At 43.4% G+C, this 19,649-nt stretch overlaps 1 protein-coding gene across 4 annotated transcripts in view; it reads left to right on the top strand.

Moving 5' to 3' along the window:
* Nucleotides 1-19,649, top strand: part of ABL1 (ABL proto-oncogene 1, non-receptor tyrosine kinase) — a 127,942-nt gene that overhangs the window by 85,735 nt on the left and 22,558 nt on the right. For all 4 annotated transcript variants that reach the window (XM_088147086.1, XM_088147088.1, XM_088147087.1 and 1 more), the window contains exons 4-6: nt 1,200-1,472; nt 15,996-16,080; nt 16,436-16,613. In XM_088147086.1, the coding sequence (XP_088003212.1) occupies nt 1,200-1,472; nt 15,996-16,080; nt 16,436-16,613 (536 nt within the window). The remainder of the gene's footprint in view (nt 1-1,199; nt 1,473-15,995; nt 16,081-16,435; nt 16,614-19,649) is intronic.

Here is a 19,649-nt window from a genome sequence, read left to right as displayed (position 1 = left end):
TATGTGCACAATATTGCTTTGGCTCTGAGCCTTGTTTTTGGCAAAGTTCCCCTTGGAAAAATCATTTCAAAGCATGCACTACAGAAGAAATAAATAACAGTGAACACAGAAGGCCAGCTGTATAACAGGCAGCTCTGTAGAACTCAAAGATTTTCATTCCAGTAGCAGCTGATGGATCATCAATGATGAAATGGATTATTGAATGAATCAACCCAGAGTTCTCACCTGAGGGACAATGACCAGGCTCAAATTATCCTACTTTGGCCACATTATGTAAAGACTCAGCTCTCTGGAGAAGGCTCTGATGCTGGGAAAGATGGAAGAAAAGAGAAGAAGAGGATGATCAGCAGCAAGGTAGTTGGACTTAGTTACAGTGGCGATGGGGGCACTGTTGGAAGACTTGAAGGACCAGGTTGGGGACAGACCATCATAGAGAAAATCTATCTATGTGGTTGCCAAAGGTTGACACTGATTTAGTAATACCTAATCAGTCAATTAATCAATGGGAAGAAAGAGAAGAAGAGGATGGTCAGCAGCAAGGTGGATGAACTCAGTTACGGTGGTAATGGGGGCACCGTTGGAAGACCGGAAGGACCAGACTGGAGACAGATCATCATGGAGAAAATCTATCTGTGGGGTTGCTAAGAGTTGACACCAACTTGATGGCATGTAATCAATCAATCAGGGAACTCAAGGCCATTCAAAAAAAATCCCATTGTAATATAAGGAAAAACCTACACCAGAGCTAAATATCTAGCATCCTGTTGTCTTCTGTAAATGTTGACATGGGTACCAGGGGGAATAATGTGGACTGTGGCTTTTTTGATGAAAATCATGTATTTCCTAAGTAGCATCAGAAATATAAGGTGTTTTGGGGGGAATAATATATGATATAAAAAGAGAAGAATGTAAATGACCATGATGTCTAGTTGGCATTGTTAGATTCTCCAAACCCAGTGAAATAAGGTAAAATACATACCATGCTAGAAGAATTTGAAATTTTTTTGACTGCCAACTCTTGCCTTTTCGCATGAAGTCTTGGGAGACCAGATTTGGGAGACCAGAGTGGTCCTACTGTTGGTCCTATTGCTAGAATTAGATCAGGAGATCGGTGTAATCACTGACCAACCTCATCTTCATCTTGTAGAAGTGTATTTTTAGAAGATAGTTGGGTCTCATTTCTGTTTGCTTTACTCCAGCTTTACGTCTCTTCAGAAAGCCGTTTTAACACCTTGGCTGAGCTGGTCCACCACCACTCAACCGTTGCTGATGGGCTGATTATCACACTCCATTATCCTGCCCCGAAGCGGAACAAACCTACCATTTATGGTGTTTCTCCAAACTATGACAAGTGGGAGATCGAACGTACGGACATTAAGATGAAGCACAAACTGGGTGGTGGTCAATACGGAGAGGTGTATGAAGGTGTCTGGAAGAAGTACAACCTTACGGTGGCTGTGAAAACCCTAAAGGTAAGGGCTGAAAATCTTAATTTTAAATCTCAAATTGCATTTGATCACTGCCACGCTTTATAAATTACCAGGCTTTTAGGAGGCTCCAAAACCAGTGGATTAAAAGATGTCTTTTATTTTTATTTTTTTTTTGCCTAATGACTTTTGCTTCCTTTTTGAACAGGGTTTGAATTACTAGCAATTTTCTTTGGGCATTCTTTAGAAATCTATCTCATGAATTATGGATCTCAAGCTGTTTTCGTGGTTAAGGATTGTTAGGTTCTATTTTATTGTACACTTTCATACACTGCCCTGAGTCTTGTGTGAGAGCAACATAAAAATGTAATGAATTAAAAAAAAAATAGAGATTGTACAATTTGGGAGTCACGGACAGTCTTCCTAGAGGTTAGGAATTGCTTTGGTGCAGACGGTGTCCATATTTTAGAAAATTTTGAATGAATTGAGAGAGGAATATTTGAGCTCATTCAACCAATCAAAATGTTTTTTGGGGGAAAAAAGGAGGAGTTTTTTCCCAGTCCTTTTGATATTTGTTACGAAGACATGCATCTCTCTGCTTCTTTATCTTATTTTTCATCCATAAAACTGACTTAATTTCAAATGGATTTAGTTTTGGGTGGAACCTCAGGGTGGTGACTTCTTTAGTTGTAAGTTTATTTTTTGCTTGGTTTTGCCTTGAGAAAAAGACCCAACTTCTTCCAACTTCCTTCCTTCCTTCCTTCCTTCCTTCCTTCCTTCCTTCCTTCCTTCCTTCCTTCCTTCCTTCCTTCCTTCCTGTTGTTGTTTTTTTAAACGATGGGGAGAGAGTGACATCTAGTGTTAATAGTCCTGGTCCTTAGATCATGCAAGAGAAGAAATGCTCCACACACTTTTGCATACCTAGGAGCAAACATCTGGGTACTTGAGATGAGTTTGGGTAACAGATGGGAAGGTGTGTGCCACAAATGATGTGTTATTATCATTTATTAAATTTATATGCTGCTGGACTCCTAGCGACTCTGGGCGTTCGTTACTTTGAAATCTAAGGCAGGGTGCTAAATGTTATTTTGCTTTAATGGTGGTTTGTTGAGTAAACTACAATGAGGTTTATATACCCCAAATGGGTATATAGACCTCAGTGACTGTGTTCATACAGCATATCAAGTCAACTCCAAACAGGCTGCAAAACAGGTTAGGGTGACTTGTGAACCTTGTTAACTAGATATGCTAGCTTTGGAAAGACCTTGATGGCTTGATTGCTTCCTTCCTTGCTTGTTTGCTTGATTATGTGCCACCAAGTCGGTGTTGACTCTTAGTGACCACATAGATTTTCTCCAGAATGATCCATCCCCAACCTGGTCCTTCAGGTCTTCTAACAGTGTCCCCATCACTGTTGTAACTGAGTCCCTCCACCTTGCTGCTGGTTGTCCTCTTCTAATTCCTTCCACCTTTCTCAGCATTATGAACTTTTCTGGGGATTGTATCATCTGCCTGGATATAAATTGATTGATTGATGGCATGCCATCAAGTCAGTGTTCACTCTTAGAGACCACATAGATTTTCTCCAGGAGGATCCATCCCCAACCTGGTCCTTCAGGTCTTCTAACAGTGTCCCCATCACTGTTGTAACTGAGTCCCTCCACCTTGCTGCTGGTTGTCCTCTTCTAATTCCTTCCACCTTTCTCAGCATTATGAACTTTTCTGGGGATTGTATCATCTGCCTGGATATAAATTGATTGATTGATGGCATGCCATCAAGTCAGTGTTCACTCTTAGAGACCACATAGATTTTCTCCAGGAGGATCCATCCCCAACCTGGTCCTTCAGGTCTTCTAACAGTGTCCCCATCACTGTTGTAACTGAGTCCCTCCACCTTGCTGCTGGTCATCCTCTTCTTCTTTTTCCTTCTACCTTTCCCAGCATTATAGACTTCCCTGGGGATTGTATGGATTGCCTGGGTAGAAATTGATTGATTGATCGATCAATTGATTATGTGCCATCAAGTCAGTGTCGACTCCTAGCAACCACAGATAGGTTTTCTCCAGGAGGATCTGCCTGGTCCTTCAGGTCTTCCAATGGTGCACCCATCTGCTGTAATTCCTTCCACCTATCCCAACATGATGGACTTCTCTAGGGATTGTATAGCTTGTCTGGATAGATCCTGATTGATTGACTGATTTTGTGCCACCAAGTTGGTGTTGACTCTTAGGGACCAAATAGATACAGTAGATTTTCTCCAGAATGATCCGTCCCCAACCTGGTCCTTCAGATCTTCCCACAGTGCACCCACTGCTGCTGCAATTGAGTCCATCCATCCATTCTACTGTGGGTCATCCTCTTCTTCTCTTTCTTTCCACTTTTCCCACATTATGGACTTCTCTGAAGAGTTAAGTCTTTGCAAAATGTGTCAAGTATGATAACTTGAGCCTAGTCATTTGTGCCTTGAGTAAGAACTTTGGGTCACTTTGCTCTGTGGCCCATTTGTTTGTATTCTTGGCTGTCCATGGAATTCCCAGGTGTCTTCTCCAACGTAGAAAGACATCTAAGATACTTTTCAGTCCAAACGAGTTAGGGTGGTCCCTAGGAAAGTCAACACCATAATTATGATGGAATCAAACCCCTGTTTCTCCTACCCTTTGCTTGACAATTGACCCAGTCCTTTTTTTACTGGTGTATTTGTGGCTCCCCGTCATCAGTTTCTGATTTTTTTTTGGTACTCTAGTAGGTTTAATGGCATTGGACCTCTTTTTACTCCAGACTATTTCCAACTCTGGCCTGACCAAGAAAGACAAAGTTTGCATTCATCATGGCTTTTAACTCTTCCCTGAAGCTATGCCTCTAGGAGCACCATCCCTTTTCCCCCCGAGAAAGGAATAAGTGGCAATAGAGCAGCAGTGCCTTTAAAAGCCACGCTCTTTCAATATCTATCCTTCCTGCACCTGCATGCACAGAATGTCAAAGAACCAAAATGCTTATTCTGGCGTATAAACCAAGAAGTGCCAAATCGTAGGATTAAACAAGGTTTCCTGGGTCACTGTTGGCTTATCAAGTTTGCCAAATTGTCATCCTTGGAGAAAGAATGAGGATCCCATAAAATAATATTACACCAGGTCCCCATTCAGTCTTGCTTCCCCTCTCGCTCCCAGCTATCTAACGCTTAGGTTGGTCATCCTTTCACATTTTCCCCCACCTGTCACTTTTTGATTGATTGATTAAGTGCCATCATTTTTGACTCCTAGCGACTACATAGATAGATTTTCTCCATGATGATCTATCCTTAACCTGTTCTTTCAAGTCTCCCAATGGTGCCCCCATTGTCACTGTCACTGAGTCCATCCACCTTGCTGCTGGTCATCCTCTTCTCTTTCCTTCCACCTTTCCCAGCATTAGGAACCTCTCTAGGAATTGTACGGCTTGCCCAGATACAAATTGATGTATGGATTGATTGTATGCCATCAGGTCAGTGTTGACTGCTAGAGACCACATAGATAGATTTTCTCCAGAAGGATCTGTCCCCAACCAGGTCCTTCAAGTCTTCCCATGGTGCCCCCGTAGCCACTGTACAGTCCATCCATCTTGCTGCTGGCCGTCCTCTTCTTCTCTCTCATTCCTCCTTTCCCAGCATCTAAGCCTTCTCCAGACAGTTAGGTCTTTGTATAATGTGTCCAAAGTAGGATAATTTGACCCTGGTCATTTGTGCCTCAAGTGAGAACTCTGGGTTGACCCACTTGTCACAATCCAGGAGAAAGTGAAGGCGTGGTAGGTAAAAACCAGTTATCATAGAAAAAGAAATACTCCCTTGAGGTGACTTGACTTGTCCATGTAGGTTTCATAGCAAGAACATGGAAGTCATTTGCCAAGGTCTTCTCAGGGAATGTCCAGGTTGCACCTCAGATACTTCCTGGTGTCTCCTGCCAAAATATTAACTAGTTGGACTCTGCTTTAGCTTAAATTTTGTAGGTACAGCCAGCATCCTCAGCTTGAGAATGGCATTTTCAAAGAAGATGATCCCACTTTATTTTCTGGATGGTGGGCAAGGATCAGCCTTGTCCTGGGGCCTTTGCAACCTGTTTCCTCCCCACTCCAATCCCTCTGTGTTCTTGCCACTTTTCGATGTTGCCGCGGGCACTCTTTCGTAAAATCGGCATGCTTTTTGTGAGTCCGAGGAGGGTGCTTCGACACGCTCTGCCGCTAATTCCAAAATGCCGGATAAATACTTAATGAAGGATGACTGAAAGCAAAGCCTCAAATAATGTCCAACTGCTCATTTTTCCTCTCTCTCTGTCAGGGCGGGGTGGGGGAATTGCAGAACCTTCAGGGAAATTCCCAAAAAGCGCAGCTTGGAAACGATACGTGCCCTGTAGTCCCTTTTCTTAAATCTGTCAATTTAATCTTTTGACGTTCAAGATTGTGACACTGTCTTCAGAGGTAGGAGAGCACGGAAGTGTTTGCATCCTTCAAATTCTCTTGTCTCCCTATTTAGAAACCAGCAGGGGGAAACCAGGTCCTTAGTGGTCACTTTGGGGCTTGGGGAGGATGGGGAAGCTCTTGAAAACGATAATTTGTCTTCCGAGGGGAAAAGGAAATTGTCCAACGTCTCTTTCGGCCTGCCTACCCCAGCAAGGGTGATCCACAGGCTGAAATAATAACAGGAAGGAAGCCGCCTCTGTAGTTCCAACGGACTTCGCTCTTGATTAATGATTTTCAGCGCGGACTATTTATTATCCTGTTTTCAGAGTTGCTGGAAGCAACAGAGAGCTGGTTTGACAAAGTAGTTTCTGCAGAGAGATAAATGAGGGCCAGGCCTACCCCATTCAACGCTTGTGGAACATTTAGCTTGGTGATGCCCTTAAATAAGACTTCAATTAGTGTGGGACATTTGCCCAGACACACACACACACACACAGCAGGAACACGTTGGATATGTTGGAAGAGCCACTCTAAAAGAAGCTCGCTCGTTTTTCTACATCGTAATCTTCACTTTAGACCTTGTAGGGATTTTTTCCCGCAAGCTGGCCACATCTGACTACTTCCCCGGCTTCGGATTTGCCTTCCCCCTATTTCAAAATTTGCCTGCTGCTAATTAAAACCAGCAGCCAGTATCCAGAGAGGTAGCTTGGGATTTTTAGATCAATGTTTTTTATCTTTTCTTCATCCTTGCGGTTGGGGACAAAGTTGATTGGTTCTTTGCCTCGATTTTCCCGTTGCAGAACTCATCCATTTTAAAATTTTGCCTCATATACCTAGATCTCTCCCTCTCCTTTCAGCGTTCTTCCTCCAGCCCCCCCCCCTTTTTTCATTGTGGCTTGGTTCACACACTGAATAAAGCCAAAAGGTGGTTTGTTGGGTTTGGCTCGGCATGCTTTTATAAACCATAAATTATGGCTTAGCTTTATGTGCGAGCCAAGCCACTCTGGATTTTCAGCAAATCTTGGTAAAATAAACTTAGCATGATATAGAAGCCCAGCCTTCATCGAGGCCAGCGTTCCCAACCTTGGAAACATCCAGATGGGTGCATTTCAACTCCCAGGATTCTCAGCAATGGCTATGGTGGCCTGGGAATTTTGGGAGGTGAAGTCCACACATCTGAACATTGCTAAGATTGAGACACACTCCCTAACTTGTCCTCTGCAATGTAGCCAGTGATGGCCAAGGCTGCTTGTTTGTCTACCCTCTGTGACATCACAGATGCTCAGCCAATCAGCACAACTCCACATCAACATTCATTCATTCATTCATTCATTCATTCATTCATTCATTCATTCATTTTTTGTTGGCTTTTTAAGCAAACACATCAGATGAAGCAAACTCTTCCTCACGGTGCACAGTTGCATTGTGGAATTTGTTCCTATGCTCTGGAGTGATGGCCATCACCAGGAATGGTCCTTATGCAGAATTAGACAGATTCGTTGCAAGGGGGAAAAGAATTAACAGGGCTTCTATAGTGCTTCCAGGATCAAAATATGAATTGCTAGGACATTTGACCCAAAGTATGCTACTGCAGTTAAATTTTGCTTGCAAGATGCTTAAACTCATTGGTAAACTAATAAGGGGGCTATTTAGTCTGGACTCAATAGGCTAGTGGTCTGATTGCCTTATATTTTTGAATCAATAGTCTTTTTGAGACTCTCCAAGCTGCCCTCCCTGAAGCTACACTGTTTTCCCATTGCAAAATATATCAGTTCATTTTTTTGTCTCTTGAAGATAGTGGCTGAGTGTCTTCTGAGTGAAAGCATGCAGAAAAACCCAAGATAGTAAAATAATGGTTGGGAGGATTTTATTTTCACAGATTAGTTTTTATTCCACAGATTAGTTTTTTTTATTTCACAGATTTTATTTCACAAATCAGTTTTTATTTTATTGGAAAGTACCATTCCACTGGATCTTTTTCTGTTTTAACCTCTACTTCAGATTGGGCTGGGGGCAGTTCCCCCCTCAGAAAAAGACTTGATTCCAAACCCTTTCAAGCACAGGAGATTAGCAAAGTCCTGAGTACAACATGAAAAATGCAATGGGGTCAATCCTCGAATTTAGAAATGGCGTGGAAAGCATTTCTTTATGATCGGGCTAAAAGGGACAGTGACTTTTCTTGGATGCTGATAGTGGTCAACGCTCTTTGCAGTCACCTTTGAATCTATCCCAAAGTCATTCCCTTCTGGGTAAAGTTGACTTGCCTCCATCAAGACAGAAAAGCATCTCACCTTGACCTTCTAACCCTCCAGATATGATACTTTGATCTCTTCCTTCCCGGAGTTCCTGCAGTACTGCTAAATAATTTCCCCAAGTCTTCAGCCCAAATGCTGGTGGGATTGGAAGAACATGAACTATAGGCCTATCCTTCAGGGATCTAGAGTGTTTGGGAACAGTGTAGTCCCATGACTGATCTCAACCAAGTCTTTTCCCAGCTCTAGTTGTGCAGGAGAGTGAAGATCAGCCAGTTATTTATTTATTTTTTAAGAAAAACACCTTTCATGCCCAGTAGGTTCACAAACAATTTACTGTTCCTGTCATGCCTTCCCTGGTTGTTTTGTGCTCATTGCTTTCTGGAAGGAGGAGGTGGAGGTGGAGGTGGAGGTGGAGGTGGAGGAGGAGGAGGAGGAGGAGGAGGAGGAGGAGGAGGAGGAGGAGGAGGAGGAGGAGCAGCAGCTAAGATACCTTGAAAAAAGCCTCCTAAGGCATGCTGTGCCACTGGGAAGCACAGCAGGAGACAAAAGGGGAGCAACTTTGCCCAACTAATTCTGCTGCACTGGGAAATTGAGGTTCTCATTTTTGCCAAAATGTGAGTTCAGTGTAAGAACCTCATGCAAATGAATTTCACACCTCTACCAAACAGTAAAAAAGGGGGAAATGTTGGATTGCATTTTCTTTGTGTTTTATTACTTGGAAAGTGCTACATAAATACACAGGAAGCACAACATAATTTAAAAAAAAATTACTTTGATTTCTATCCACTCAAGGCAGCTGACAATCAAAATTAAAAACATAAATTGTTTGAGTCTGGCAAAACTACTGAAATTTTGGCTCATTAATTGAAACAAAAAGGGCTGGCTGAAAAGGAACCCTTGTCTCCTTTCCTAAAATTGGAAAGAATAGGAACTGAACATAGATCTAGATTTTGGGAGCAGCTGTTCCAAGATTGCTTGGGGTAACAAACAGTATAGAAATCAGGTTTATTTATTTTTTTAAAGACATCATTAAAGCAGCCAAATGAAACTCTAGTATGCTGGCTTAAAATTCCAAGAGGTTGTATCTCACCTCATTTGCAGGTTCCAAGTCTACATTGATGATTCAGCTGACATACCTTCAGAGTTGTGAAGATAAGATGCATGTTTAATAGGATTCTCTAAATTCCCCGTAAGCCACTTGAGGTTACAGGTCTAACAAAATCTGGCTGTATATACATCACAGATGTGTAGGAGTACATCTGCTCTAGCCATCCATCCAGAAGGAAGATGACTCTGAACTTAAGACCCTTCCCCCAGAAAGAGAATAGAAAGGAGAGAGATGGAGTAGGGAAATAGGGAGATGGATGGATGGACGGATGGATGGAGGAATGGATGGGAGAATCATGCAAAAATCTCTGTATGGTGTCCAGTTCCCCCACTTGATCAATCTAGGGCTGCCAACTCCTGCTGAAGCCGGTTCTGGAACTCCTCTTCTCCCTGTGTCCATTAGATATGTCTATGTGATACAGTTGTATGTACACACTCCCCCATAAGGGCATAGCTTGGAGAAAACAAATCACCTCTACATTGCTTGAAATAATTACTAATTAAAATTAATTGTCTGTAAAATAAAGTAACCCATTTACCAAATTAATTGATCTCCATCTCCATGTACCACACATACATTTTCTTTTACACACACACACACACACACACTAACTGTCGGCCTCGCAAGATAAACCAGATAGGAATCACAACCAGATGAGCTAATTCTATTTTATTGTAATGTTACATCGACAGAATTTTGCAAGTCTGAAAATACAATTCTCTCCCCCCGTCTCCTTTACCACCCAAGAGACTAGGGAGGGTCCCTTCTGAGTCTCTTGCCCCATCCACTATCCAGCTGAGGGCTATGCTGTTATCTGACCAGTCCCTTGGCAGCGTCTCTTGGCCCAGTCTCCCAAGGTCTTTCCCACATCCCATTACAATAACCCACTCTCTTGCCTAGAAGATTAAAGGCTCATCCTTTACAGGCAATCCTCAACTTATAACCATTCTTTTAGCAACTGTTCAAAGTTATAGCGGGACTGAAAAAAGTGACTTAGGGCTGGTTCTTGCACTTATGACCATCGCAACATCCCTGCAGTCACATGATCAAAATTGGAGCACTTGGCAACTGGCATGTATGTATGATGGTTGCAGGGTCCCAGGGTCATGTGATCACCATTTGTGACCTTCCCAGCTGGCTTCCAACAAGCAAAACTAATAGGGAACCTCATGATTCACTTAAGGACTGCCACAAAAATGTTGTAAAATCGGGTGCAATCATGTGATGCCTCGCTTAATGACAAATTTCCTGGTCATAAGTCGAGGACTACCTGTATTCTTCTACCTCCTTTCAAACAGAAACCACAAAAATGAAGGAGGTGGGATAAGAGGATGGGGTGCTACGTTGAGAAGGGAAGAAAGAGGAACTAAGGTGGATGGAGATGAAGAAAGAGGAAAAGGTAATTGGACAGGGAAGAGAAAAGGTGAAAAAAGAGAGTGAAACAGAGTGAGTAAGGGTGAAATTCACTAGGCAGGCTTATCTTTTCTGCATCCCATGGAACAGGATGGGCTTCTTCCTCAGTTCAGGAGCGAGGCCAGGAGAGAAACTGCCTTTGGCAAATCATGTCATAATGTAGCTTGAACTGCAGGACACAGATGAGGTCTTGAAAAAAAAGAGAGGCAGTGACTATTCTCTTGCCAATCCCATTTCATCAAGCAAGACTCAGAATTAACTGCATCTGCTGAGGGCAAACCATGAGAAGGGTTTTTTGTACTGGGCTTAGCCTTCCTGGCAGTGTCTGGTCAGCTGTTCCAGAGGCTAAGCTGGGACATCCTTTTTCCTAATCCAGTAGGGTTCGAATCCGCTTCCAAAGGTTAGAAGCAACAATTAACCTCAGATGAGACCTGGTACATCTTTTTATTGGTGGGTCAGTTGAGAAATCACATCTCAGTTTAGTCATTCATACTGCTGTGGCTTGTGCTAAATGTACTGGCTCCAGTTTCATCTTCCAGATGTAGAAGAAAACGATTGATTGAATGAATGATTGGATTGATTTGATTTGATTTGATTTGATTTATATCCAATCTTTATTTGTACAACTCAAGGTGGTGTGAATAATGCTACCACCTCCTATTTTCCCCTTAACCAACAATTGCCCTTGTGAAGTGAGTTGGGCTGAGAGGAAGCGACTGGCCCAAAGTTACCCAGCTGGCTTCTGTACCTAAGGGAAGACTAGCCCTCATGTTCTGGTGATTCAGTTGTTTCTGCTGCTTCTTTTCCTCCATTTAATTTTTATTTTGGGTGCCTACCTCTGTATCCTGTCTCTCCTCTGGAAGCACAAGGTTGTGTCCCTGAGGTCCACCACCTTCTTTAACTCCACCACAACCATAACCCATAGACAGTTGGTTCAGGTGAAAGACCCAAGTCATCTTTGAAGTCCGTGGTCACCTGGTCTTTGCTTGACATGGGCCAGAGGCCGGTTCCATCACCTTCAAACCATGTTTTATGGATTTTGCATTGTCACTGGACTGCAAATCATTGCACTAAGTGTGTTACCTGTTTTCTACCAGTAGGATGTGCTTATATCAGGCTGAAGGGACCATAGTAACCTTATGATAATCACCCACGTTGCATTTTCATCATTCAGAGGCCTCTACAGATGATGTTCATCTGTCCTCCTCATTGTCTCTAACCTCTAGCCATGCTATTTGGAGCTGATGTGTGTTGGAGCCCAACCAGTATTTGAGAGGACTACAAATTCTGCTTCCCTAATGATTAAAGAAATATGGGCATCTATTTGATAGTCAGTACAAAAGCAGTAGCTTTCTCGTGTTGTTAGTTCCTGGTTCTGGTATGCTGAGATAGAAGTGCTGGAGAAGGGGAAATGCCATTCTTAATTAACATACTATATTGCTGTGAATTTAATCACTGTCATGGAGTTATCTACCCCTTCATGAAACAGGGCAAAGGTTGGTCTCATTTTCAGGAGCCAGTAAAACAGATTGGACGTTTCTGGCAGATTCAGAAGCACCTATCTGTTATTCCTTATACTGGACATTGGTCGACCATATATTTACCAACATGCTTGGTCACCACAGGCGATCAGGAATTCTGAGCAGGCAAGCAAACATTTGGAGTGGCTTTTATTACAGCTAGCTCAGAAACCAAGCTAAAGCTAGAGGGATCTTTCCCATTCCTCCTCCATTTGCAGAAGATCGATCGATCTTCCCACATCCTGTGGAATTTCTATTATTTACCAGGCTAGTAATAAATGCACAGGAAGAGATTTATTTCAATAGTAGAGAATCTATGTAGCTCAGGGTTGAACTGTTGGGTTCGTGGCGTTCTCTCAGCTTGCTTGTTTTCCTGCAGATGTTTTATTACCAGGCTAGATAACATCATCAGTGCACAAGAGATTTATTTGCAAGGATGAATGTAACATAGCCTGCCTCTGAGTATTTAGATAGCGTAGCCCAAAGCTCCTGATCCATCCTTCTCCCTAAATCTTGATTGCCCAACTGAAAGTGAGACCTGCTTAGCAGAAGTAAAAGGATGATTAATGGTCAACAGATAGGGCCTTAGAAAATGTGGGATAGAATGGTTAAGAGAAAAGACCTTTTCTTCTCCCTGAATGTAGAGTTTAGTCTTTCAGGTTGATTACCGATACAGTATTTTTTTTTTCCCCCACAATACCTTCTTCACATTTCATGCTACTTTTGTAACTGCTGCCTTACCTCATTTTAAAGGCAGCTAGACAGATTCGTGGGGCTAAAAAAACCAAAACCAAAAACCGTTGTTTGATTTTGCCTTCTCCAAACCAGGTTCCCAGAGAAAGGAATATCTGGGGGTTGCAGTGGAGGTACATCTGGAATATATCTAGCTGGGAGAGGAAGGGTTATCTGAATCACCATGTTCATAGACAATGCACTTGTGAATTCAGTTGCTGGATGACAGAAGGGAGAGCCTTCTGTCTTGCTTGGGGGCTCTTGCAGAAGGCATCTGGTTGGACACCACAAGAATGAGGATTGAGAAGAATTGAGAGGTTCTTGAGAAGAACCACAGTTATGGCTCAAGTCTGCAGAGTATGTCCTTCTGTCCTCACTTAAGGATGAAGCATTTTGAAATCTCTCTGAAGATATCCTTGAATTCCCTAGCTCCCCAAGATCACCCCTCCAGATGAGATTATGAAATCACATTTCCAATATGGTGGTCTCCAAATGGGTTTGAATTACAACTGGGACGGAGGGGAGTTGGAACATCTGGAGGCACCGGGCGGGGATCACTTGATGAAAAGTAGGATATCTGAGGTTAGGATTACGCCCCCAAATTGTTTTTTGCTCTAGGCCTAGGCCAGGCTGAAATGCGAGAAATCATTGCACAGGACAAGCATGAGCCATTTTAAACACAGATTGATTTTGAAAGCGTCTCGTTTGGATGACGTTTCCGAATGCAAAGGCTTTCTTGAAGAATCAGGCAGCAGAGCTGAATACAGACACAGAGAGGCATAGATGAGACTTGCTAAAAGGTGGTAGCCAAATCTTCCTAGAGACTTTCTTCTTTTTCTAGAAGAAAAATACCTGTTTTGAACTGGTAATGTCTGCTGCTCAGCCCTCAAAACAGAGCAAGCCACCATACCAATATCTATACCGATTGTCTAGTGTATAGGCAAATATATACCTCTTTAATTGATTAAAGTACATGCAGAGTTGCTGGCACCTTTATTTAAAGTGGGTAATGTTAAAAAACCAAGTTTTTTAAAGCTTAAAACTAAGTAGAAGATAAATCAGCAGGAGATCCACAAAGCATCCACCCTCAGGGGCAGAGAAGGAGAAAGACCACCGTTTCCAACAGACTTCAGTTTTTGATCCTGCCCAAATATATACATAGCAAAAGAGAAAGCAGGGCAGAGGGAAAATTGGTGGCATTTGTGGGTTTCTTTAGAAATTGCATTGATTTTACTGGTGTTTCTTGCTTGGCTGCGTCTCTGCCTTTCCAGTGTGTGGTCTTCAGGCCAATACCGAGAGAAGGAATCTTGATTATGAAATCTTTGGAAAGAGGAAAGAAAATGGGTTTCTATTGATGTAGGTTGAGTGTATTTTGGGGCAGAGGTATAATTTCCCCCATGGCAATTGTTTTGCAGGTTCACCATATGCTCTTTCAAGGTTTCCGTGTCATCGCTGGGAGAAGAATCAAAGGGAAAGGCTCTTTAATTCATGACAATTCCATCATGTAATCTGGCTTTCTCCCCACCCTGATGATCATCAGGGTCAGAACTCTCAATAGTCATCAGAACTGGAGATGAACCAAGGGGGGTGGGGGGTGGGATATGGGAAGAAGCGAACGATATAATGTGACTTTAAAGGGGGTGGAGAGATATCAAATGTGCTTGTACTTGCTGTAAAGAAGATCGGAAGCCACTTCTTTAACCTTCCTTCCTTCCTTCCTTCCTTCCTTCCTTCCTTCCTTCCTTCCTTCCTTCCTTCCTTCCTTCCTTCCTTCCTTCCTTCCTTCCTTCCTTCCCTCCCTCCCTCTTCTCCCTTCCTTCCTTCCTTCCCTCCCTCCCTCCCTCCCTTTCTTCCTCTTCTCCCTCCCTCCCTCCCTCCCTCCCTCCCTCCTTTTCTTTTCTTCTTCTTTCTTGTTCTTCCTTTTTGCACTTTTAATTTTTTTCTACTTTTCTTTCAGATCACAGTTAGTATTATCTTTTACTATTGTTAAAATCTGTAATAAAGGTATTGGGGGGGGGGGAAAGGGATTGGAGATGAGCCACCAAGACACACACCTGTCTGAGCTCTGATTAGTCACATTCATTTCTTTAGAACATTTATATGGCTGCCCAACTCAAACAACGTGATTCTGGGTGGTGTCCAAAAAATGCTAACAAAATACAAAAGAAAACAGCCCATGCCACTAAAAGAAAACAGTGGCAATCAGGAATGAAAATGTGTTGTGTCCCACCAGGTGGGAACTCTGCTCATCCTAACCCAAGCACCCAGCAGAAGACTCAGGTCTTTGCTGCCTGTAATGGGATGTGGGAAGGACCTTGGGAGACAGGAGGAAGAGCCGCAGACAAGTCAGCAGTCAGAAAAGAGGCAACTTAGCCCACAGAAGGAAAAGAGGTGTGGGAAGCATCTCAGAAGGGACCCTCCCTAGTTTCTGGGACTGTGAAGGCGAGGGGGGAGAGAGTTACTTTCAGACTTGCAAGATTCTGTTAATGGCACCTTATAATAAAGTTAGAGCTAGTAATTCTGGGTGTGCTTCTTGTCTGGACTACCTCGCAAGGCTGTCGCTGCCTTTCTAAAGGCCTATAGGATTGGGTCAACTGTATTGGGGGGCATCATTTGAAAAGGGGCAGGAGCTGCTACCGAGAAGACCCACCTCCTGGGTCCCATAAGATGACATCCTTTCAAAGAAGGGACCTTTCCTATTGTATGGGATGGACAGATTCTCTTGGGGAACAATGGTCCTGCAAATAGCTTTTATTAGGAAAAAAAAGGTTAAGGGGCTGCACAAGAATTCCAACAAGTGTTCTCGTTTCTGTATCTATAGGCAATTAACTTTTTGTTTAGCTTCTCCTCCCAGTCTTTTGGTGGTATGGGGAGAAAACTCTTTCTCTTCTGAGAAGGTGGCTTAACTGCACCCAGATATTATTAACAAAATGACTGCTGGATTCTTTATCGGATTGCACTGAAGTTCACCTTGCTGGCCGGGAATTACAGGAATTGTAGCCCATTATGGAGAGATGTTCTAGTGATTGTACTGAAATAGCTTTCTTTTTCCCAGCACCCAACCTTTGGGTCTGACTCCTTCTTCTTCCCATTCTTCTTCTTGTCACAGGAGGATACCATGGAGGTAGAAGAGTTCTTGAAGGAGGCAGCGGTAATGAAAGAAATCAAGCATCCAAATTTGGTGCAATTACTGGGTAAGTGACATAAATGCCAGCCAGGGCAACACGGACGGGAGACCCTGCGTGGCGCCGTGGATGTTAAGAAGCCAATAAGCTGCTCACTGCACCGTAGCTTCACATAGAGATGTTTCAGTTCTTTGTCAGTGGCTGGCAATTTATTACTGGAAGAAAAAAAAGCAGAACAAGGTTTTTAATGAATTCTTCTTATGTGCCTTTAATCTATGGAAGGCCTAGAGCTTCGGTGCAATTTGGGAAGCATTTCTTTTTCCCTTCTGTCTCCGGCGTTGCGCTAAGGTCAGCAGATGAAGCCTGCCGAAGATCTGGGTTTTATTTTAGGTTCTTTTTGCTTTTTTTCCAAATTGTTTGGCAGGTGTATGTACGAGGGAGCCACCGTTTTATATCATCACCGAGTTCATGACCTATGGGAATCTGCTGGATTATTTGCGGGACTGTAACAGGCAAGAAGTGAATGCCGTTGTGCTCCTCTACATGGCCACCCAGATTTCCTCTGCCATGGAGTATCTGGAGAAGAAGAATTTCATCCACAGGTAGGGCAAAGAATGCCAGCTCCTTTTCCAGACTTGTCTTCCAGTTTCTACCATTGCAACGTTCAACCGTTGCAATAGTCTATCGTTGCATCGTTCTGCTGTTGCACCATAACATGGCACCTCCCACATTCATAAAGTTTCAGCAGGCCAAATATTGCAGATTTATACCAAGGGGTCTTGTGTTATCTGCTAGCAGCTTACACAGGAGGGCAGGAGAGGAGGCTCTTCTTCAACTGCCCACGAAGTCATTTCTTTGAGGCCTTTGGTCTCCAGCTGTTGAAGGCAACTTCTAATGGGGTCACAACAGACTCCCAACCTACATAGGTACCCTGTGTGTCTGGTTTCTTGACATTTGGGGAGGAGGGATACATGAAATGGGAGGGAGAGGCTGAGATAGAGTATTCCAATTCTGATCTTTAACACACACACACAAACACAAAGCTTAAATCATATTACACAATTCCTGGAAGGCTGGTTGATGATCATTCAGACACTGGTGATGGTGTAAAGTTGATGGGTCAACGGCTTCATCTCCTGGTATGCTATTTTCCTTTCAGCAGCCTAAGCAGGTTAAGAGCATACCAGATAGTTGAAAAGGGGTAGGTGCATTGCAATTGTCCAGCATGCAAGAGATCACCTTCTAATTTCATGTGATCTGACTCTGGCTGCTCCTTTTAGGACAAGGAGAGAAAATCTTGATCTGTTTCCTCCCACGGGGTGAATAATTTCATCAACTTCTTCCAGGCTCTTCCTCTCAACTAACCCAGGAGCAATCGCCTCTTCTGCACCCTTTCACAACTTGGCAATATCCTTTCAACCAGAGGACAATCTGAGAGGGCTTTGCCATATATGATAACATTATCATTGTAGAGCACGGAGAGGCCCTTGATGAAAATATGGGGCAACCATTAATGAAAGGTGAGCTTAGCCCAGGAAAATAGGAAGGGGTGAGAAAGAAGCTCAAGATGGCCCTGTCTTGATTTTCTTTGGTACACACTGTCAGACTTTCAATATTCTGGCCTTAGAGCTAGAGTATCCATAGCATACGGCTGAAGGATTTCTTGTCATGTTTGTTTCCTGGTCTACCTTAAAGGGTTACCAGTAATACAATATGCAATGTAGAGAAAGCTGGTCTCATTTGTGATTGTCCCAGCTCGAACAGTTGCCTGGAGCAAAAACGAAACTGTAGTTGATGAAAGCCCCCTAGTTTTTGATCCAAGATGGGCCCAATGCGTTTTTTTTTCCTTGTGCAAACTCTTTTGGCCTCTGCACACAAAGCCCCACACCCTTTGCTGTCCTCCCAAAAGCATCCCGCTGAGATGTTCGGCGGAGGATCTGTTAATGCTGTGTTTCCATCCACTAAGGGGTTCGTAACTCTCCAAAGACTTCCCTGACCCCCTCGTTCTCCCCTCGGTGTTTGGCACAGTAGAGGTGAGCCAGTGTTTCTCATGCCTTTGTGCTTTTGTAATAAGGCTTGTGATGAAACCACCCTTCCCATTCATCACAGCTCTTTGTGAGATAAATCTCACCACCGTGCCTCCAGAAACGGAAAAATTGCCTGTAATGATGCTCCTGTTCTCCTGCTATTAGAACAGCTTGAATGCAGCTTCTGCTTGAGGAGTTCTCAGTTTTCTTTCTCTCCTCACTCTTGTTCCTTCTTGGACTCCCCCCCCCCCCAAATGCTTCTTCGTGGTGACGTCCATCCTTCACTCACCTTGTCATTGGTGGCTTTCACGAGTCTGTTCCCGTTATTGTCTGAGCTGTATCTCTCTCCCACTCTCTATTAACCATCTTTGCAAGTCCTGCCTGTCTGTAGGATTTTGACCTTTAAGCGAGCTGCAATTACAGTTAGTACTTAGCATTCTTTGTCTGGAGAAATGGTTTCTGATCGCCGTAATAGCGGAGCCTAGCGGGAGGCTTGATCAACTCTTCCAGCAATGTAAAAGTTCCCTTCTTATGTCACCTGCACTGAGAGACATTTGGGACTCTCTCACAGGCACCGTGGGGGGAAAGGTGCCAAGGTTCTTCTCTGAGACTTTGAAAACTGGGATTTGCTAGGCTAATGTTCTGGGGAGTGCCCTGATTTGAAAAGCCCCATAGCCATAGAGCGTGACCTAAGAAAGCCCAATTTATGCAGACTTCAATGACTCTGGTGTCCTTGGTGTTCTCTGAGCTTGGTTGTTTTCTTGCAGACGTTTCATTACCTGACTAGATGACATCTTCATCTTTAGAAGCACTGAAGATGTTACCTAGTTGGGTCATAAAACATCAGCAAGAAAACAACCAAGCTCAGAGCTCCACAGTTCAACCCTGAGCTACAGATCTTCTTTTCTGTTGAGACTTCAAGGAGTTTTAAAGCCAAGAAAGGGGGATTTTGAGTGCAGAATCTTGATCATCTGAGATTACCAGACTCGTATCACGTGCCCTGGGGGAAATCTGCAAGCAGGTGGTCCCAATCCTCAACCTCTCCATGTGGAATGGAGAAATGTGCCACTCTGGAATCTTGCACTTCCATGGCTGGTCATATAGTCTCAGCCAGGGTGGGCGTCCTGGGGTGCAATGGACCCCCAATTCCTTTTTTGGCCTTCTTAATTCTTCCTAAATGCACCTGCACAATTTGGCTTCTGATTTTGGTAGAGGAATGCAAAAATCACATCACCCCCCTCAAAAACAAAACAAAAACCCTGAGAAAATACCTCTAGAAAATCTCAGAAAGTGGCCCAGCCTGCTTTCCATCATAACCCTACTGCAAAATAGCCTTACCCTCCCTCCACCAAGAAAATCAGGACATCAGAAACATCAGTGGTTGATAACATAACAAGATATGCGTCAGGCTTCCCAGGTAGACCAGACAGGAAACACGACCAGATGAACTAATTCTACATTATTGTAGGGCTACATTAACAGAATCTTGCAAGTCTGAAAGTACAAATCTCCCACCATCTCCTTTACAGCCTAAGAGGTTAGGGGGAGTCCTTTCTGAGGCTCTTTCACCCATTATGCAGCTGTGGGCTATGCCCTCTCTTATCTGATCAT

Source organism: Python bivittatus, unplaced genomic scaffold (genome assembly GCF_059951505.1).
Source record: "Python bivittatus isolate LINGU-HERP-01145 unplaced genomic scaffold, Pbiv_v1 ctg000160_np1212, whole genome shotgun sequence".
In the NCBI taxonomy this organism is placed as follows: domain Eukaryota; kingdom Metazoa; phylum Chordata; class Lepidosauria; order Squamata; family Pythonidae; genus Python; species Python bivittatus.
This window is presented reverse-complemented; position numbering and strand designations above follow the sequence as displayed.